Source organism: Alosa pseudoharengus, unplaced genomic scaffold (genome assembly GCF_046254945.1).
Source record: "Alosa pseudoharengus isolate Yale_2024_CS ecotype anadromous, Long Island Sound unplaced genomic scaffold, YU_APseudo_1.1 YU_APseudo_1.1_scf_8, whole genome shotgun sequence".
Lineage (NCBI taxonomy): Eukaryota > Metazoa > Chordata > Actinopteri > Clupeiformes > Clupeidae > Alosa > Alosa pseudoharengus.
Window position 1 is genome coordinate 1,340,521 of NW_027468870.1, and position 18,837 is coordinate 1,359,357.

Below are 18,837 nucleotides of genomic sequence, written 5' to 3' on the forward strand. Positions count from 1 at the left end.
GGTGAAGTTGTGACATGACACATGGAACAAAGTCCAAAGAGACAAAAGCTCAAGTGCAGGAAAGACTCCAATTACGCATCCAGATGATGCCCATTTGATCACCATTAGATCTGAATAAAGTGGAGTTTGCATTCACACCACCCAGATGTTTTGTAGAGAAGCCTGGCTGTCTCCCATAACATCTGAGGAGGTTATGAACTGGCGATGGAAGCCATTACGGTCCACACCTCACCGCTGGAAAACAAGGATGACTGGTGAGTTCACATTCTGAAGAGCTCTCCATAACACTTGACACATTCAAGGATGTTTGGTGGTTGTGTAGCATATGGGCAAGTGGTTTGATAACCCGCTACAGTTTGCATACCAGGAGAAAGTGAGCGTGGACGATGCCATCACTTATCCCCTACACAGGACACATTCTCACCTGGACAAGGGGAAAAGGGCTGTGAGAATCATGTTCCTTGATTTCTCAAGTAGTCCAGTCATTTTATGAAAAAAGGTTGAACAAATTGCACCAGAAGAAAACATAACTGATTTTGGATCCTTAATATGTCCTGAGTAAGGGAAAAAAAAGCCCCGAAGAATCCCAATAGGGGAAAGTTTAGAAAAAGACCTAAATATACTCTATTCATGCGCCTATATAGTATTTTTCTCATGCAAATAGGGGGGAAAATTAACCTTCACATATCACCATGAAAATTACTGAGTTGATTACTTACATCAAGACAAACAAAAAATGTATTATAAGTATTTTGAAATTGTTTGTTAACATGGGCAAACAGGGCATAATGTAATTACGTATAGCTAATTTGTAAATACCACAACGGAGCTAATAGTCCAGGCAAAGTAAGGTCTGATCCAAAACTAATTGCAACAGAATTTATTTTCACATTTTTATATTTCAATTGGTGATCTAAACACCATAGTAAAAGACCATGAAAATCCAGTTGGCGGAAATATGTTAAAATGAGGGTTGTTTTATGCATTATTCTTCAGCAAATACTGACAAAACTGTAATTGTAGAATACACATTCTAAAGAATATCTGACCCCATCTAACTTAACATGGTATTTTGGAATTTTGCATTGTTGAGGAACATTCTTTTATTTTCAGAGTGAATTTCAGACTGGTTTGTTGCAAAATTGGTGTCTATTTTTACATTTTGGCTCTTTGAATCAATGGAAATGGTTGTTGACTCTTTAAATAGAGCCAGTGTGTTTTTGCATGTAAGTGTTCCACAATATTCAAGCTGTACAAACACATAGTTGAGCATTATTCAGCCTAGGTAAGTGGTTTTGGTCTGATTTAGAGGTCACTGAAACATACAGTATATCACATTAAAGTATCAGTCCATCATTTTCCAAGACTTATAGTAATTGATTTCTTGCCCAGGGGTTGACTGATATACTGTCTGTCCAATCAGAGGGGCCTGTATGATGCCCCTTTACTTTGCACAATTTTGTCTACAACAATAATCAGACAGCACAGTATGTTTATGTTAGTGAATGCAGGAAAATTGTGAAGGCAAAGTTGAAGATGGACATGATAATGTTCAAATTCGACAGAAGGGTGCAGATGGGATAACTGCAGTTAGCCTCCAAGTGACTCTATTGTTGTGACATCTGGCAAAAAGGTGCATGCTATACTAATAAATATAGTTTAAGATTAATAATTAACAATGCATGACTATGCATGGGTCATGGTTTTACCAAAGTCATAGAACAGTCAAAACTATACATATACTAAAAGCATATGCACTGTACATGAAATTTTGCATCAATCAACTTATGTCCCATCTTCCTCCATACCATGCATAACACATACTCCTCTATTCTGTATAGGTGAATCAAGTGAACAGCTGATACCATTTGGCCTGCATTATTAAGGAAAACAAATTAAACACCTAAACTATATATTTTCTGAAAGCATATACCCTCTGGAGGAGATATAACACCATTTAAGACATTTCCCATCTTCCTCCATGCCATGCACAATACATTGCCCTCTATTCTGTAAAGGCGAATCTAGTGTAAAGTGGATACAATTTGGCCTATCCAGGGAAAACAAATTAAACAAACTATATATTTTAGCATATACCCTTTAGATGAGATATAATACCAGTTAAGACATGTATTATCTTCCTCCATGTCTTGGACAATTTGTTTGTCAAATGTTGCAATTAGTTTTGGGTATACATTAGCTATACATAATTACATTATGCCCTGTTTGCCCATGTTAACAAACAATTTCAAAAAACTTATAATAAATGTTTTGTTTGTCTTGATGTAAGTAATTAACTCAGTAACTTTCATGGTGATACAGTATGTGAAGGTTAATTTTTTTCCCCTATTTGCTTGAGAAAAATACTGAATAGGGTATATTTAGGTCTTTTTCTAAACTTTTCCCTATTGGGATTCTTCGGGGCTTTCTTTCCCTTACTCAGGACATATTGAGGATACAAAATCAGTTAAGTTTTCTTCTGTTGGAATTTGTTCAACTTTGACCCCTATTTTGGCTTAAAATGACTGGACTATATCTGGTCTTGTAGCAGCAAAGACGTTTGCCTCAGACCTCAGTCTTTTGAAAAGTCGGTGTGACTGATCCTCCATTACATTGCATTTATTCATTTGGCAGACGTGTTTATCCAAAGGTATGCATTGCAAGGATACCTTCTATGCTACTGTACCAGCTCTTACCACCGGCCACGCCTATGTTTAATCTTTTCATCAACTGTAGAGTTGTCAGTATGACTGTGCACTTTTTGTTTTGTTTTATGAAGGTATGTGTAGGGCTATGTGCGCGTGTGTGGAGTAGCCGGTAGGCGCGTTATATAAGTGAACCTGCGCTTTTCTACAGTACATCATCCATCATACTTCCACGCACATACGCTGGGATTTTCAGCCTTCGAACGAAATGGCTAAACAAGTTGCTGTTGTCACCGGCGCGAACAAGGGTATTGGACTCGCAATTGTGCAGGGGTTGTGCAAAGCTGGCTATGCTGGAGATATCATACTCACTGCGCGTAACGAGAAACTCGGACAGGAGACGTTGCAAAAACTGAAGTCCGAGGGATTTAACAACGTGCTCTTTCACCGTCTTGATATCTGCGACCAAACTAGTGCCGAAGGACTCCGGAAATTCCTAGATAAGAATTACGGCGGTTTGGATGTCTTGATCAACAATGCTGGGATTGCATTCAAAGGTTTGTCCCAATGAGTAATTAAAATATGAGTGCGTAATATGAACGTAACTGCATGGTATGGTTTCGGTGTGACTGATGCTACATTACATTGACTTTTACATTTATTTATTTGGCAGACGCGTTTATCCAAAGCGACTTACAGCAGTAGAATAACATTTAAGAGTGATGTGCGGACCAGGCGGGGATGATACATACGTCAGCGATTTTGATGACACTCGGCCAGTTTGAAGGGTCTACCTAAAAACTCAAAAAGCCAAAATTGTACAACATTTGAAACAACACAGTGGGGGTTAGGACCCCCTCCTTGTTCTAGGCCAAACAAACTCAAAAAAATGCCCAAAATTGCATAACATGTTGACGTCCCTCCTGCTGTCGGATTTAAACACAGCAAAGTAACAATCAATGCTATCAAAGGTCCATCCAAGCAGGCGCGCCTGCAGGTGTACGCCCGTACGCACTGTGCGTACTATCAAGCTACTCAACAACAGAACATTTCCCTTGTGTGTGTGTGTATTCACACCAAATTGGCCTACCATACCTTCCCAACTATGCACAGTATCCCTTTAGCTGCATGCCTTTAGGCTATTTACCATTTTCTATTACGTAAAGTTAGTGAACACGTTATCAAAATTAACGTGCACGCATTTTGTTTGAGCAGGAGAGAGAATACGCACGCAGACACGCAATAGGTTACTTGTTGTTTTCTTTTACTCGGCTATCTATATATGGTTATCAGCACACAATGTTGAGCTAATTCACTAACTCAATACTCATCAATGGATATCACAAGTTTAAACAACGAAAACAAAGGATGGAGGCAGCAAAGCTAGGAGTTATTCCAGATGGGCAAGAACAAGGTAGGCAATTGGTGTGCTTGTCAGAACGTTAGACTGCACTAAAGCCAGACGTCACGTTACGCTGGAACAAAATAGAACAAAACTAAAGGTAACTTTAGCCTGTATAGGGCTGTATCAAGTTGTCCAAATGAGTAGGTCATTGTAGACATTGTCGTTGTATTATTGCATGTGGATGTTGTTATGCTATGCTTGTTATTTTGCTGACCGATGCACGGACCTAAAACGGACAAATATTGTTCACGAGTGATTTTTTTTTTTGCGGGGGGGGGGGGGGTGATGAGTGTGCGTACCATAGCATTAATTCCTGCAGGCGCCCCTGCATCCAAGGCATTGGCGGAGCGAGGGGGTGGCTTCGGGGGCTCAAGCCCCGAATCTTTTTTTTTTTTTGTATTTGTTTTCAATTTCCAACGATTCTAATTTCTAATTTAACTTCCCCTCGGTTTCTCTATGTAGGCTACTATTACTGAACAAATATCCCTTATTTTCAAAGCCCAATATTGACAGATAATCTGATTTCCCACACAATGAGTTTAGGCAATGCCAGAGCCGAGATGTAGCGGTTTACGTCATAAACCTGGCAGGAAAGTTCAGAGCGGCGCAGTCAGTTTAAACAGCAAGCCGGTAAGAAAAACTATTGTCAAGACATTAGGCAATTCGGCTACTGTACCCCGGAATACAAAAATAAACTTCAGAAAGACAGAACGATTGTTGTACTGTATTCATAGAGTCTCAATGACCGAATCAGTAGATTTACCTGTTGTCAGTTGAGTTAGTTCAATTAATTTATTGTAGGCTAGTAGCCAATATGAAACGGAGAAGTAACGTGGCTACCGGCGGGATTTTGAACTTGCATGTTTCATGCAATTTAGGGCAAAAAATACCATGGGATTGATGTGTTCTTCATTTGAGGAAAGTAATAAATTGCGGACGTGCACAGATAGCTCAGACACGAGCGAATAGGCCTAGGTTAGGCTACTTTCACTTTCTAGAGTGCTGCATTCATTACGCTACGTAAAAGATGCTTCATACCAAAACAACGATCAAACATTATCAAATGTATCATGACGTGTTGTCACAAAGACTTACTCCAATTAGAAAATCGAAACCAAAATCATGTAGTGCAAGTGTTCTCTCATTGACGCCTGTATAGAAAATGCGATTTCAGTTTGTAAAATGCACCCCCCCCCAACTGAATTAGTCCCCCTATGTGAAGCACTGAAGGGGGGAATCCCCCCCCCCCCCCCCATTTTGAAAAATGATTTTTAAGCCCTGGATTAAATTTAGCTTCATGTGTTCCACTGAACATTATAATAAGTGGGCTCACACCGTGTGGGGCTGTGCTAAACCTGACCATAAGGCTACTTTGGCCAAAGTATGTATTGAGACAAGGTAGCATCCCATCAGGGTTATCTCAGCATAGTATACTACTAGCCTATAATATACAAACTCATAAAAAACGCTTAATTAACTAAGTGCATGCTGATCAGATAGGCTATGCCTATAGACAGGGTTGGGTCAGATTACTTTAAAATGTAATCCATTACTGACTACAAATAACTCAGTAACGTAATCAGTTGGATTACCAAAAACATGTAACGTAATCTGATTACTTTAGGATTACTTTTAGATTGCTTCAATAAATATGTCCCTTAAGAAAAAGACACCACCACTGAATTGATGAAAGAATTCTCATTCTATTTTTCTCTTTATTATTTCATTACATCTAAGAAATTTCTTTGCTCTAAGTAAAGCATTCCTGTGTGAATTAACTGATCTTTTCCTCCAAAAATCTTAATGTAGCCCCTTGTTTTAGTGTTACCATTTACTTTGAGGTCACCAGGTCCCATTGTCTGAAAAACACCCAAAACTTATACATTTCTAAACCTATTCTCCACTTTGGGGTGGTGTTTTGGTGGTTGAAATTTTCACCCCATTCCAAAATTGATCACTTAGTCATCATGGATGTGATCATGGATCACTATTCTCCAAACATGCACAACTCAGCTTAACCTTTATAAGGGCACACCTGGACAATGCATTTAATTTTCGCTGGATTTTTTTGACCCAGGGACATGGCCTGAGATTGAATGACACCATGTCCATTTCTATTGTGGGGGTGAGAAAATTATTCCTTTGGGATGTTTTTCAACCAGGGGGACCTGGTGACTTTCTCAAAGTAAACGGTAACACTAAAACAAGAGGCTACATTAAGATTAGGAGGAAAAGATCAGGCAGTGTGCCAAGAGACCTGCCCCAATAGTAAATAAGTTAGTACGTAAGTATAGATACTCTTTTGATCCCGTGAGGGAAATTTGGTCTCCCAATCCGTGAATTAGTGAAGCACACAGTGAACACACAGTGATATGAAGCACACAATGAGCACACAGTGAGGTGAAGCACACACCAATGGCACTTCAGCCGTGGATGTGGGCATGGGAGAGCAGTGCTCAACCACTTCCCCCGCCCACATTTTTTCTACTGGTCGGGGATCAAATCGGCAAGCCTGAAGCTTGTCAAATTAAAAGATAGCTAGGCTATAATAAAAAAGTTGCATTGTTTGCATGATAAAATGTAATCAGGTAATCCCCAACAATGTAATTGTAATCTGATTACACATTTTTTTTATTGTAATCTGGGTTGATTATAGTTACTTGATTTTTGTAATCTGATTACGTAATCCAAATTACATGTAATCCGTTACTACCCAACCCTGCCTATAGACCCCCCTTGAAAGACCCAAAGTGCCAGTCAGATACCTTGAGTCTCACATTTTTAAAGTCTCATTGTGTCCATTAGTTTACACAGAATTCACTAGAAGTCATTATTTAAGGGGTTATTTTTCAAAATGTTCTGCCGGTGGGGCATGCCCCCGGACCCCCCTAGCCTTCCTGTGTGTGACACTGGGCTAAGCCCCCCAATGTTTCAAATGTCTGGCTCCGCCCCTGATCCAAGGTTAGTTTAAAACTGGAGTTACAAGGCGTAAGGTGTGACGGGTGTCAGTCCAGGACTGCACGTGTCCACTATGTCACATGTTTTTTGGCGAAAACCCAAAAAATAGCAACATTCAGACCTGAATATCTCCGATGAGAATAGCAACATTCAGACCTGAATATCTCCGATGAGAATAGCAATATTCAGACCTGAATATCTCCGATGAGAATAGCAATATTCAGACCTGAATATCTCAGATGAGAATAGCAATATTCAGACCTGAATATCTCCGATGAGGAACCTCCTTTTTTCAAAATTCTCTTTGCACATGAAAGAAAAATACCATGGGATTGATGTGTTCTCCATTTGAGGAAAATGTTCTCCATTTGATCTGTAGACTTATAAATCAAAAGAAAAATGCTCGGCCTTTTTATTATTTTTGTTGCTGTAACCACCTAAATAGTGTGATCCAGCCAGTGATCAGTCAAATACATATCTACTTCAATGATTGGTTGAAAAATAATGTTTAGGTCATTTATGGTGGACAAATTGAGATATATTATCATCAATCATGTCTACTGATCAAATGCAAGCTAAATCTAATTTCCTGAATGCAATATATTCCTTAAGGTAGCTCAAAGTGACATCATCGGGTGACATACACCAGTATACCCGAAGGTCCAATTTTTGCAAATGTGATATCTCCAACATATCTCAGGGCAATCATTGAAGCAGAAAGAATTTTGAAAAAAAGAGGTTCCTCATATTGCTATTCTCATCGGAGATATGCAGGACTGAATATTGCTATTTAGGGGCAGCCGTGGCCTACTGGTTAGCGCTTCGGACTTGTAACCGGAGGGTTGCCGGTTTGAACCCTGACCAGTAGGCACGGCTGAAGTGCCCTTGAGCAAGGCACCTAACCCCTCACTGCTCCCCAAGCGCCGCTGTTGTTGCAGGCAGCTCACTGCACCGGGATTAGTGTGTGCTTCACCTCACTGTGTGCTGAATGTGTTTCACTAATTGACGGATTGGGATAAATGCAGAGACCAAATATACTTATACGTACTTATTCTCATCTGAGATATTCAGGTCTGAATGTTGCTATTTTTTGGGTTTTCGCCAAAAGGCATGTGACATAGTGGACATGTGCAGTACTGGACTGACACCCGTCACACCCTACGCCTTGTAACTCCAGTTTTAAACTAACCTTGGATGGACCTTTGATGGCATGGATTGTTACTCTGCTGTGTTTAAATCTGACAGCAGGAGGGATGTCAAAATTGTATGCAATTTTGGGCCCTTTTTCGGTTTTCTTGGCCTAAAACAAGGACGGGGTCCTAACTCCCCCTGGGTTGTTTCAAATTTTGTACTATTTTGGCTTTTAGAGTTTTTAGGTGGACCCTTCAAACTGGCCAAGTTTCATCAAAATCTGTGACGTAGCATGTATCACCCCCCGCCTGGTCTTCTCATGGACACACTTTTAAGCTAACATTTAAACATTTTAACAGAGCCTTTCTCTTGTAGGCCTATACTCAGACAGAGCAGGGGGTATATGCCATAAGTATTGTAGCGACCGGCTGTCAATCAGGCGCTATGCATAACCCCGGGCACGCTCATGGTTGGCAGCCTGGTGAGAGGGGGGCGGGACCCCCGGGGAATATAGGCTACTGTTCAAGAAAGTTCTGTCTCTTTCAGTTCTGGGCCTGACACGGCCCGCTGTGTGTTACTTGCTGCATTGTGTGCTTTGTGACAATAAACCAGTTCGTGAAACTCTGGCTCTTGGTGAAACGCTACAGTATGTTTGTCTATGGAGAAAATGAATTGCTTGAGATTAGACAGTTGACAGGTGGCAATAGAGGCCCAGTTGGGACATGTTAGGTCAACAGCAGGTGGCAGGAGGCATCAGAAGGGCAGGAGGCGTCAGGAGGGCTAGAGGCGTCAGGAGGGCTAGAGGCATCAGGAGGGCAGGAGGCATCAGGAGGGCAGGAGGCATCAGGAGGGCTAGAGGCATCAGGAGGGCAAGAGGCATCAGGAGGGCTAGAGGCATCAGGAGGGCAGGAGGGGGCAGGAGGAATCCTAGGATCGCTCTGTGGACGCTGCTCAAATATGCACCCAAGTTCATTCATCATCTCAGAGCTGTCTCCTGCTATGTCATCATGTCAGAGCTGTCTCCTGCTATGTCATCATGTCAGAGCTGTCTATGTCATCATGTCATAGCTGTCTCTTGCTATGTCATTATGTCAGAGCTGTCTCCTGCTATGTCATCATGTCAGAGCTGTCTATGTCATCATGTCAGAGCTGTCTCGTGCTGTCATCATGTCAGTGCTGTCTCGTGCTATGTCATCATGTCAGAGCTGTCTCCTGCTATGTCATCATGTCAGAGCTGTCTCCTGCTATGTCATCATGTCAGAGCTGTCTCCTGCTATGTCATCATTATGTCATCATGTCAGAGCTGTCTCCTGCTATGTCATCATGCCAGAGCTGTCTCCTGCTATGTCAGCATGTCAGAGCTGTCTATGTCATCATGCCAGAGCTGTCTCCTGCTATGTCATCATTATGTCATCGTGTCAGAGCTGTCTCCTGCTATGTCATCATGATGTCATCATGTCAGCGCTGTCTCCTGCTATGTCATCATGTCAGAGCTGTCTCCTGCTATGTCATCATGCCAGAGCTGTCACCTGCTATGTCATCATGTCAGAGCTTACTATGTCATCATGTCAGAGCTGTCTCCTGCTATGTCATCATGCCAGAGCTGTCTCCTGCTATGTCATCATTATGTCATCATGTCAGAGCTGTCTCCTGCTATGTCATCATTATGTCATCATGTCAGAGCTGTCTCCTGCTATGTCATCATGCCAGAGCTGTCTCCTGCTATGTCATCATGTCAGAGCTGTCTATGTCATCATGCCAGAGCTGTCTCCTGCTATGTCATCATGTCAGAGCTGTCTATGTCATCATGTCAGAGCTGTCTCCTGCTATGTCATCATGTCAGAGCTGTCTCCTGCTATGTCATCATGTCAGAGCTGTCTATGTCATCATATCAGAGCTGTCTCCTGCTATGTCATCATTATGTCATCATGTCAGAGCTGTCTCCTGCTATGTCATCATGTTAGCGCTGTCTCCTGCTATGTCATCATGTCAGAGCTGTCTACTGCTATTTCCATATTTCTCTATTTGGTCTGCATACATGACTGAACTGACCAAGGCCACTGAATTCACTTGATTTAGCTACTCAAAGATAATTGTAACTAGTCTGAGTGTAATTGCGCCTGCTTGGAGCAGAGGGAAGTCCATACTGCATACACAGAAGACTGAGCCCTGGTGACTGCTGATGTACGCAGTATGCAAGGGAATGAGCACTGGTGACTGCTGATGTACGCAGTATGCAAGAGAATGAAGGAGTGAACAACATTGGCACTGTTGGACTGGCCTTGTGTTTAGGAAGCCCAGGAGCCTGATGTGTGATTTCATGCCCAGGAGCCTGATGTACGATTTCATGCACATTTCTGTTGATCTGAATTGGTGTGTTGATCCCTCTGTGAAGCGGATGCCACGGAGCCGTTCGGAGAGCAGGCGGAGGTCACCATGCGCACCAACTTCTGGGGCACCCTGTGGGCGAGCAAGGCCCTGCTGCCACTGCTCCGGCCCAACGCACGAGTGGTCAACGTCTCCAGCTTCGTCAGCAAGCGCGCTCTGGACAAGTGCAGCCCAGAGTTACAGGCAAAGTACGCTGGGAAACAGTCACCATTTTTACAGGAGCCAATAGGCTGTGAGATTGATGGATGGAAATGTTACTGTTAATGGTGTTTGTGTTAATATGATACATGTTGAACTCTTTTTCTGTCCTGTGTTTATTGTAAAATGAGAGAACCACATTCCTATATTTGTTTGTAACCGTAGTGACCACATTCCTATATTTGTTTGTAACCGTAGTGACCACATTTCAGGTTCCGCAGTGTAGATATCTCAGAGGAGGAGCTGTGTGGACTTATGGGAGAATTTGTGGTGGCAGCTCAGAATGGAAACCATGAGGCCAAAGGATGGCCAAACACCGCCTATGGGACCACTAAGGTAACGGCAAACACCGCCTATGGGACCACTAAGGTAACGCTGAATAACGCCTATGGGACCACTAAGGTAACGCCAAACACCGCCTATGGGACCACTAAGGTAACGCTGAATAACGCCTATGGGACCACTAAGGTAACGCCAAACACCGCCTATGGGGCCACTAAGGTAACGCCAAACACATCCTATGGGACCACTAAGGTAACGCTGAATAACGCCTATGGGACCACTAAGGTAATGCCAAACACCGCCTATGGGGCCACTAAGGTAACGCTGAATAACGCCTATGGGACCACTAAGGTAACGCCAAACACCGCCTATGGGACCACTAAGGTAACGCTATACACTGCCTATAGAACCAGTAAGGTAACACCGGGATCACTAAGGTAACGCTATACACTGCCTATAGAACCAGTAAGGTAACACCGGGATCACTAAGGTAACGCTAAACACTGCCTATAGAACCAGTAAGGTAACACCAACTATGGGATCTGTGGCACCACTAAGGTAATGTCGAACACTCCTGTATGGGCCAAGTAGCTGTATTTTGTATTATGTATATTTTGGGTTAGCATTATGTCGTCTGTTTTTTGTTACATGCCAGTAGAGGGCGCTCTTTGTAATTTAGTATAAAAACACGCCCCTTCTGTTCACCTGGTGCTTGTTAGTTGAGTGGAGAGGCATACAGTTTTTCTACCGTGCAGTGCCTAACAAATTTCTTTGTATGTGCTATCGTACAATTTGCTGCACCTATTTGGAATAAATAAAGAAAAGAATTTACCGGTATGGATTTTTGACATTCAGTTCACGCGTAGATTAAGTTTCATTCACTCAACACCAAAGGGACCATACATTAGTAGAAAAACTACCCTCGTGGATTCTACGCACCACCGTTGGAAGTAAGGCCTTTGAGCTGTGTGCACCGCATTGACTGTGAGTAGCCTAAGCCGCGCATGTGTCTGGACAAGCAAGATCTCCCACTGTGACGACGCTTGATTGAACATTAGCCTACAGCGCTAACGTTGATGTGGGGACTTTGTCGGGGTTTGTTCGTCGAATATAGCGTGTAAGGTCCGCTTTCTGAACCAAGTGAACCCTCTAGTCAGAGCCGCTATGGACGAAAACCATGGCGAGTACACACGGGAGAAAAGAACCGAAAAACCTACAGTCAAGTGGTTGGAGGACTCCTTACAAAGGAAAATGAACAGCAGAAGAGGTAAATTAGGCCAACTTACTCTTAGAAAGAACGAGCTAGTGCTTCTAATGGAAGTTGACGGCAATCTGGAAATAGTTAAAACTAAGCTGGTGATAGGATTTACTCCATGTTTTGAGGACTTCCGAGAGGCCAATAATGAAGTTAAAGGAATTATCCGGAGTAAAATGCACTTTAGATCAATTTACGGATGATTGGGAGTACATACGTTGAGTTGACATCCAAATCATGTCATTCGGATGTGTTTTAAGAAAGTTCGATGTTACCGTTTTTAGTCAAAACTCGTTAGCGTGGAAGTGAGAAGGGCATATTATTTCGCCGCTACAAAACGCTATTTTTATACCTCTTCTACATTTCCAAATAACATTACACTTACGTGGTAGTGAGTAGAGGGTCCCTAAAGCCAAACCGAAGTATCCCGAGGTCTTTATGTGGTCGGATAGAGAGTCCAGAATGAATTTCATCAAGCCAGTACCTTTCCGGAAATGTTGTCATCTTTGCTGCCATCTTTAGGGGAAAGTTCACAATTTCTTCGCCGTTTAAAAAAAAAAAAAAAAACATAGTCCAGTCCATACAACTTCATTTCAATGAAGCAACAACCACACACACTGCTCCTTCGTCACGGGGAAGGCCAGAGTTGCACCGCTCAAGCTTTCCACCATCCCGCGCCTAGAGCTTACTGCTGCAACCACGGCAGTCCGTATGGACAGGATGCTGAAGAGACAACTGCAGCTACAACTCAAAGACTCTGTGTTCTGGTCTGACAGCATGGCAGTATTAAAGTACATCAACAATGAAACTACAAGATTCCGGACCTTCGTGGCCAACAGAGTAACAGAGATCCTCAAACTAACTACAGTACCCCAATGGCGACACATCAGTACACATCTACACCCTGCTGATTATGCATCAAGAGGGCAGAAGGCGGCACAGTTTGTCCAAAATCGAATCTGGGCCAATGGACCTCACTTTCTCACTAAGTCACCAGAGACTTGGCCACAAATCCCAGACCATCTCAAGGTGCTCCCATCGACAGACCCTGAATTAAAAAAGAACGCTACAGTTAACATACTTACCTTGGACGACAGACCAAAGGTGATGGAGCAGCTGGTGCAGCACTTTTCCTCCTGGAGTCAGCTGAAGAGGGCGGTGGCTTGGATCCTGAGGGTGAAGAACTTCTTGCGACAGTCAGCCAGTGTAAACAAGGCCATGGCGAACAAAGACACAAAATCTCTGCAGACCAGAAGAAAAGTCACCAGAAGCCAAACAAAGATCCAAAACAAGCCATCTCTCACCGTGACAGATCTTCAGGAGGCAGAGCTGGAAATTATTCGTCACTGCCAAAAGGAAAAATTCTCGGACGAAATCAGAGCTCTACAAAAGGGAAAGGACATTAAGAAAACGAGTCACATCTTTAAACTAAATCCAATCCTGCAAAATGGCATTTTCTTAAAGTTGGGGGAAGACTGAGCCGTGCAGCCATGCCAGAAAAAGGTAAACATCCCACCATCCTCACCAAAGACTTAAGCGCGAGCTGAAGAACGCAATGCAAGACTGGAACACGGCAAAAATAGAACACATCTTGCTACAAAGAGGAATCCAGTGGCACTTCAACCCTCCGTTGGCATCACATCAAGGTGGAGTGTGGGAACGACTTATCAGATCCGTAAGAAAGATCCTCAATGCCACCCTAAGCACCCAAAGTTTGGATGAAGAGGGCCTTCAAACCTTCCTGTGTGAGGCCGAAGCAATACTCAACAGTCGTCCCATCACCACCCCTTCCAACGATCCAAATGACGTAGAGGCACTAACTCCAAATCATCTACTGCTGCTAAGGTCAAAACCATCATTACCCCCTGGCGTGTTCCAAGAAGAAGATCTCTATGCTCGCCGCAGGTGGAGGCAGGTCCAATACATGGCGGATCTCTTCTGGAAGAGGTGGCTTAAGGAGTATTTGCCAGAGCTCTAAACACGACAAAGGTGGTCCAAGATCAAAAGAAACTTTTCTCTTGGTGACATCGTCCTGCTGGTGGATGAATCGGCGCCCCGAAACTCCTGGGTCATTGGCAGAATCACCCAGGTCGTTCCAGACGAACATGGTCTCATAAGAAGCGTTAAAGTAAAGACTAAAACCAGTGAACTCCTCAGGCCTATTACAAAGGTCTGTCTGCTGGTTGAGCAGCCCTAGGGCTGTAAAGACAAAGTAAAAAAGAAAAAGAAAAAAAAAACTAAAAAAAAAAAAAAAGGAAGAATAAATTGTGTTGAATATTGAATGTAATTGTTTATTTAGTGTTTTGTGATAAACAATTAGGGGCCGGAAATGTATGGGCCAAGTAGCTGTATTTTGTATTATGTATATTTTGGGTTAGCATTATGTCGTCTGTTACATGCCAGTAGAGGGCGCTCTTTGTAATTTAGTATAAAAACACGCCCCTTCTGTTCACCTGGTGCTTGTTAGTTGAGTGGAGAGGCATACAGTTTTTCTACCGTGCAGTGCCTACCCATGTCATTGTATGTGCTATCGTACAATTTGCTGCACCTATTTGGAATAAACAAAGAAAAGAATTTACCGGTATGGATTATTGACATTCAGTTCACGCGTAGATTAAGTTTTATTCACTCAACACCAAAGGGACCATACAACTCCCTATGGAACCACAATATGGAACCACTAAGGTTACGCCAAACTCCGCCTATGGAACCACTAAGGTAATGCCGAACACTGCCTATGGAACCACTAAGGTAATGCCGAACACTGCCTATGGAACCACTAAGGTAATGCCGAACACTGCCTATGGAACCACTAAGGTTACGGCAAACTCCGCAGGTTACGCCAAACTCCGCCTATAAGACCACTAAGGTAACGCCAAACTCCGCCTAAAAGACCACTAAGGTAACGCCAAACTCCGCCTATGGAACCACTAACGTAACACCAAACTTGACTTGAAACTCCGCCTATGCAGACTTGTGTAACAGTTCTGTTCCAAATCCAGGCCCGACTATCTAACCGCTACTGCGTTGTCCTCTGCAGGTTGGCGTAACGGTTCTGTTGGTCTATCTAACCGCTACTGCGTTGTCCTCTGCAGGTTGGCGTAACGGTTCTGTTGGTCTATCTAACCGCTACTGCGTTGTCCTCTGCAGGTTGGCGTAACGGTTCTGTTGGTCTATCTAACCGCTACTGCGTTGTCCTCTGCAGGTTGGCGTAACTGTGCTGTCCCGTATCCAGGCGCGTGTTCTGGCCCAGACGCGGGCGGCTGATGGGATCCTGCTGAACGCCTGCTGTCCTGGCTGGGTGCGCACAGACATGGCCGGCCCCAAGGCCCCCAAGAGCCCCGAGGAAGGGGCCGAGACGCCCGTCTACCTGGCCATGCTTCCCCCAGGAGCCACCGCACCCCACGGACAGCTGGTGTGGGACAAAACGGTGCAGGAGTGGTGAAGGCACAGGGAGGCCATGCAGCACAAATACTGACCAACAACTCCGCCATGCAGCACATTAGAAATTACAGTACCATTGAATAAACAAGTAAGCATGGATTGAACTGTACCATTGAATAAATGAGATTTGGAGGTTTGAACAGTACATTTTCTTTTCAGTTGTTTGCTCTTGTTGGCAGTCATTTGACTGATATCTGTCCACGGCTTTGGGCAGCCGTGGCCTACTGGTTAGCACTTCGGACCTGTAACCGGAGGGTTGCCGGTTTGAACCCCGACCAGTAAGCACGACTGAAGTGCCCTTGAGCACCTAACCCCTCACTGCTCCCCGAGCGCCGCTGTTGTTGCAGGCAGCTCACTGCGCCGGGATTAATGTGTGCTTCACCTCGCTGTGTGTTCACTGTGTGCTGTGTGTGTTTCACTAATTCACAGATTGGGATAAATGCAGAGACCAAACCAAGTAGCAGCAACTGGAATCCATGCATTTCCACTGAATTATTTTTGGAATCTGATCCCTTATCATACCTGTTCATTCTTACTCGTAGCTCGATTTATCGTGACTAAATTCAAGATGGCTTTAGCGTTTGGCTAAACTTCGTGAAGATACTGTCTGTATAAATCATCTTTAAGTAAACTACCAGTGCTTTTTCAAAGTTCTCAATGTCTCGTTTTAAATGTCAGGGCCCTCGGAAGTCTACCAATGAAGTGTGGAGATACATTGAGCCTCGTAAATGGTGTAAAACAGTGATTTATTTGCATAGCTAGCCCGATGCCGAAGCACCACAATTGAAAAAGCTGTTGGTAGCATCGGCTAACTAGCGCCAGATTTTGGAGTGCAGGGGACAAGCCGAGATGGGCTATGAGACATACGTTCACACTCGGTATCATGTTTCAATACACTTTAGGTCAATATCACACCGGAATTCTCCTTTAATCTTTGCTTTTCTTGATGCTTTCCTTGACCTGCCATGTCATTCTATTGTCTACCTTAAGAGAAATTTGTCTTGGAAATAATCTTATAATAGTACAGGCAACACAGTACACCACTAGGTGTCATAGGCATGGGTAGTTGAGTAACAGTAGGCAAAATTAACAAACAAAAGAATATAAGGTACAAACAAACAGACAAACCACGGATGGCCCTCTCACAGCCTGAACTGATACAAAAAACAAATAACTCAAGGAAAAACATTGCTCAAACACTAAACCATGTGCATTTGCTCTCTTAAAAAGCAACGGGTTATCCACAGCCAACAGGCCGGGCGTGCGAGAAGCAATGAAGTCTTAAAATTAAGAATAAAGCCATGTTCTTCCAACAACAACAACCACAAACACTCATGCGGCAAAATTTTCAAATGACCGGCATTGTTCTCCCAGAGAGGAAGCTACGTATATGATCACCACCCACGGGTGGGCGTGTGCGCCAGTGCTGCAGGTCAGCCTTTCCACATACACACCTGGATTAAAGTTCACCGTCCTGGTAGCATACAGTACCTATCTACTGCCAAGGCCTGAAGGGGACGGGGAGAATATTTACTTCTACTACACTGGCAGAGAACTCATGTGAAACAGACTGTGGGAGGTGGAAGGGGTTTGAATGCTGTCTGGCAGTATTATGAGTGGAACTTCTTAAGGGGGCCCTCTTTCCCATACAGCCTGATCTTATAGTGTGTGCCAATTCCATCAAGACACTCCACAATTTCATACTTGGTAGACACCCATGTATCCTGGATTTTGTGGCGACCGTGAAAATGGTTCTTGCAAAAGAGCTTACATGTACATTATATTTAGCAGACACTTCTTGACTAAAGTCACTTACATACTGTATGTCAGCTATATTACAAGGGATCACATTTTCCCCGGAGCAACTTGGGGTTAAGTGCCTTGCTCAAGGGCATAACAGTGAAAGCCGGGAATTGAACCGACAACTTTCAGGCTACTGCACACTAGCCCAGCTCCTTAACCACTACACTACTGGTACACAGTGGTATTATAGGCAAACAGGAGCTGAGGGAGCAACTGGGGCCATTTACGCTTCTTTTCAGGGGGTAAGGTCCTGAGCAAGTCATGAAGTATCTTGTTGAAACGTTCACATTGACCGTTCCCCTCTGGAGTATAAGTGGTGGTTCTAGTCTTTGTTATGATGTAGGTGTCACACAGGTGCTTCAACAGCTCCCCCTCAAAGCTGCGCCCCTGATCAGAGTGGATTCTCCTTGGCACGCCATACACATAGAACCATCTCTTAGTTAGAATCTTAGCTACGGTGGAAGCTCTCTGATCAGGGGTAAGAAAGGCCTGGGTAAACTTTGAGAAAACATTTGTGACTACCAGAAAATTTGCTTGTCCTGTGCTAGCCCAATCCAAGAGAGTAAAGTCAATGGAGATTATCTACAAAGGCTTAGTGGCTAACATATTTCCCAAAAAGGTTCTGGCTTGGGTTGTCTTGCTTTAGAAACCACACAGTGCTCACACTCAGATCACCACTTTTGCACCTCATGCCACATCTGGGGCCAGTAGCACCTCTGTCATATCAAATCTGTGGTCCTGTCCACCCCCAGATGGCCGTGGTTGTTTTGTAGGCTAGTGAGCACTTCGACTCGCAACACCTTTGGCAGTAAAAGCTGCAGCACTGGATCCCTGGAAGGAGGAGCCTGGATCGCTCGGTGCAAAGTCCCATCCATTTCCTGTATCTGGGACCACTGCTTTATCAACTGCGGACTTCCCTTGGTTCACTCCACTTGTCTTAACGGGTATGTGGTCGTCCCGGTCACCAAAACCACAGGTGTCTGGAAATACAGGGAACAGTCCCTTGTAGGACTTACAGGTCTCTTTTGGTTCGCCCAGGGATGGTGTCCACCATACAAGATTCTGTCATCCAAGAGTCTTGGATGTTGGCATCAGATCAGCTCGAGATGTTGTAATATAGAGGGCAGGCTGAGAAACCCACCAATGTTCCAGAGCGCCCAGTTTCGCTGACTGCAGATATTGGAGGGGATTGTTGTCAGTGTACACGGTGAACGTGTCACGGCACTATAATTTGACATGTTCCTCTCACTTGGCCGCAAGCCCCGGCCAGCAAAGGCTATTGGTCGATGTAACCCATCCTTCTCCTGTGACAGAACTGCCCCCAATCC

The 18,837-nt window shown here is 43.8% G+C and overlaps 1 protein-coding gene across 1 annotated transcript; it reads left to right on the forward strand.

The window, feature by feature from the left end:
* The first annotated feature begins 2,772 nt into the window (after nt 1–2,772).
* Nucleotides 2,773–15,851, forward strand: LOC143111750 (carbonyl reductase [NADPH] 1-like). The gene is made up of 4 exons (XM_076274007.1): nt 2,773–3,202; nt 10,535–10,715; nt 10,938–11,061; nt 15,468–15,851. Exons 1-4 carry the CDS (start codon nt 2,914–2,916, stop codon nt 15,705–15,707), a joined length of 834 nt encoding a protein of 277 aa, XP_076130122.1. The 5' UTR covers nt 2,773–2,913; the 3' UTR covers nt 15,708–15,851.
* Nucleotides 15,852–18,837: the final 2,986 nt, after the last annotated feature.

Excerpts from the sequence above, each read along its gene's own strand:
- LOC143111750 (XM_076274007.1), top strand. The coding sequence starts at position 2,914 with ATGGCTAAACAAGTTGCTGTTGTCACCGGCGCGAACAAGGGTATTGGA. Across the intron at positions 10,716-10,937 it reads AGCCCAGAGTTACAGGCAAA|GTTCCGCAGTGTAGATATCT; the intron begins GTACGCTGGGAA and ends ACCACATTTCAG. Across the intron at positions 11,062-15,467 it reads CCGCCTATGGGACCACTAAG|GTTGGCGTAACTGTGCTGTC; the intron begins GTAACGGCAAAC and ends TGTCCTCTGCAG.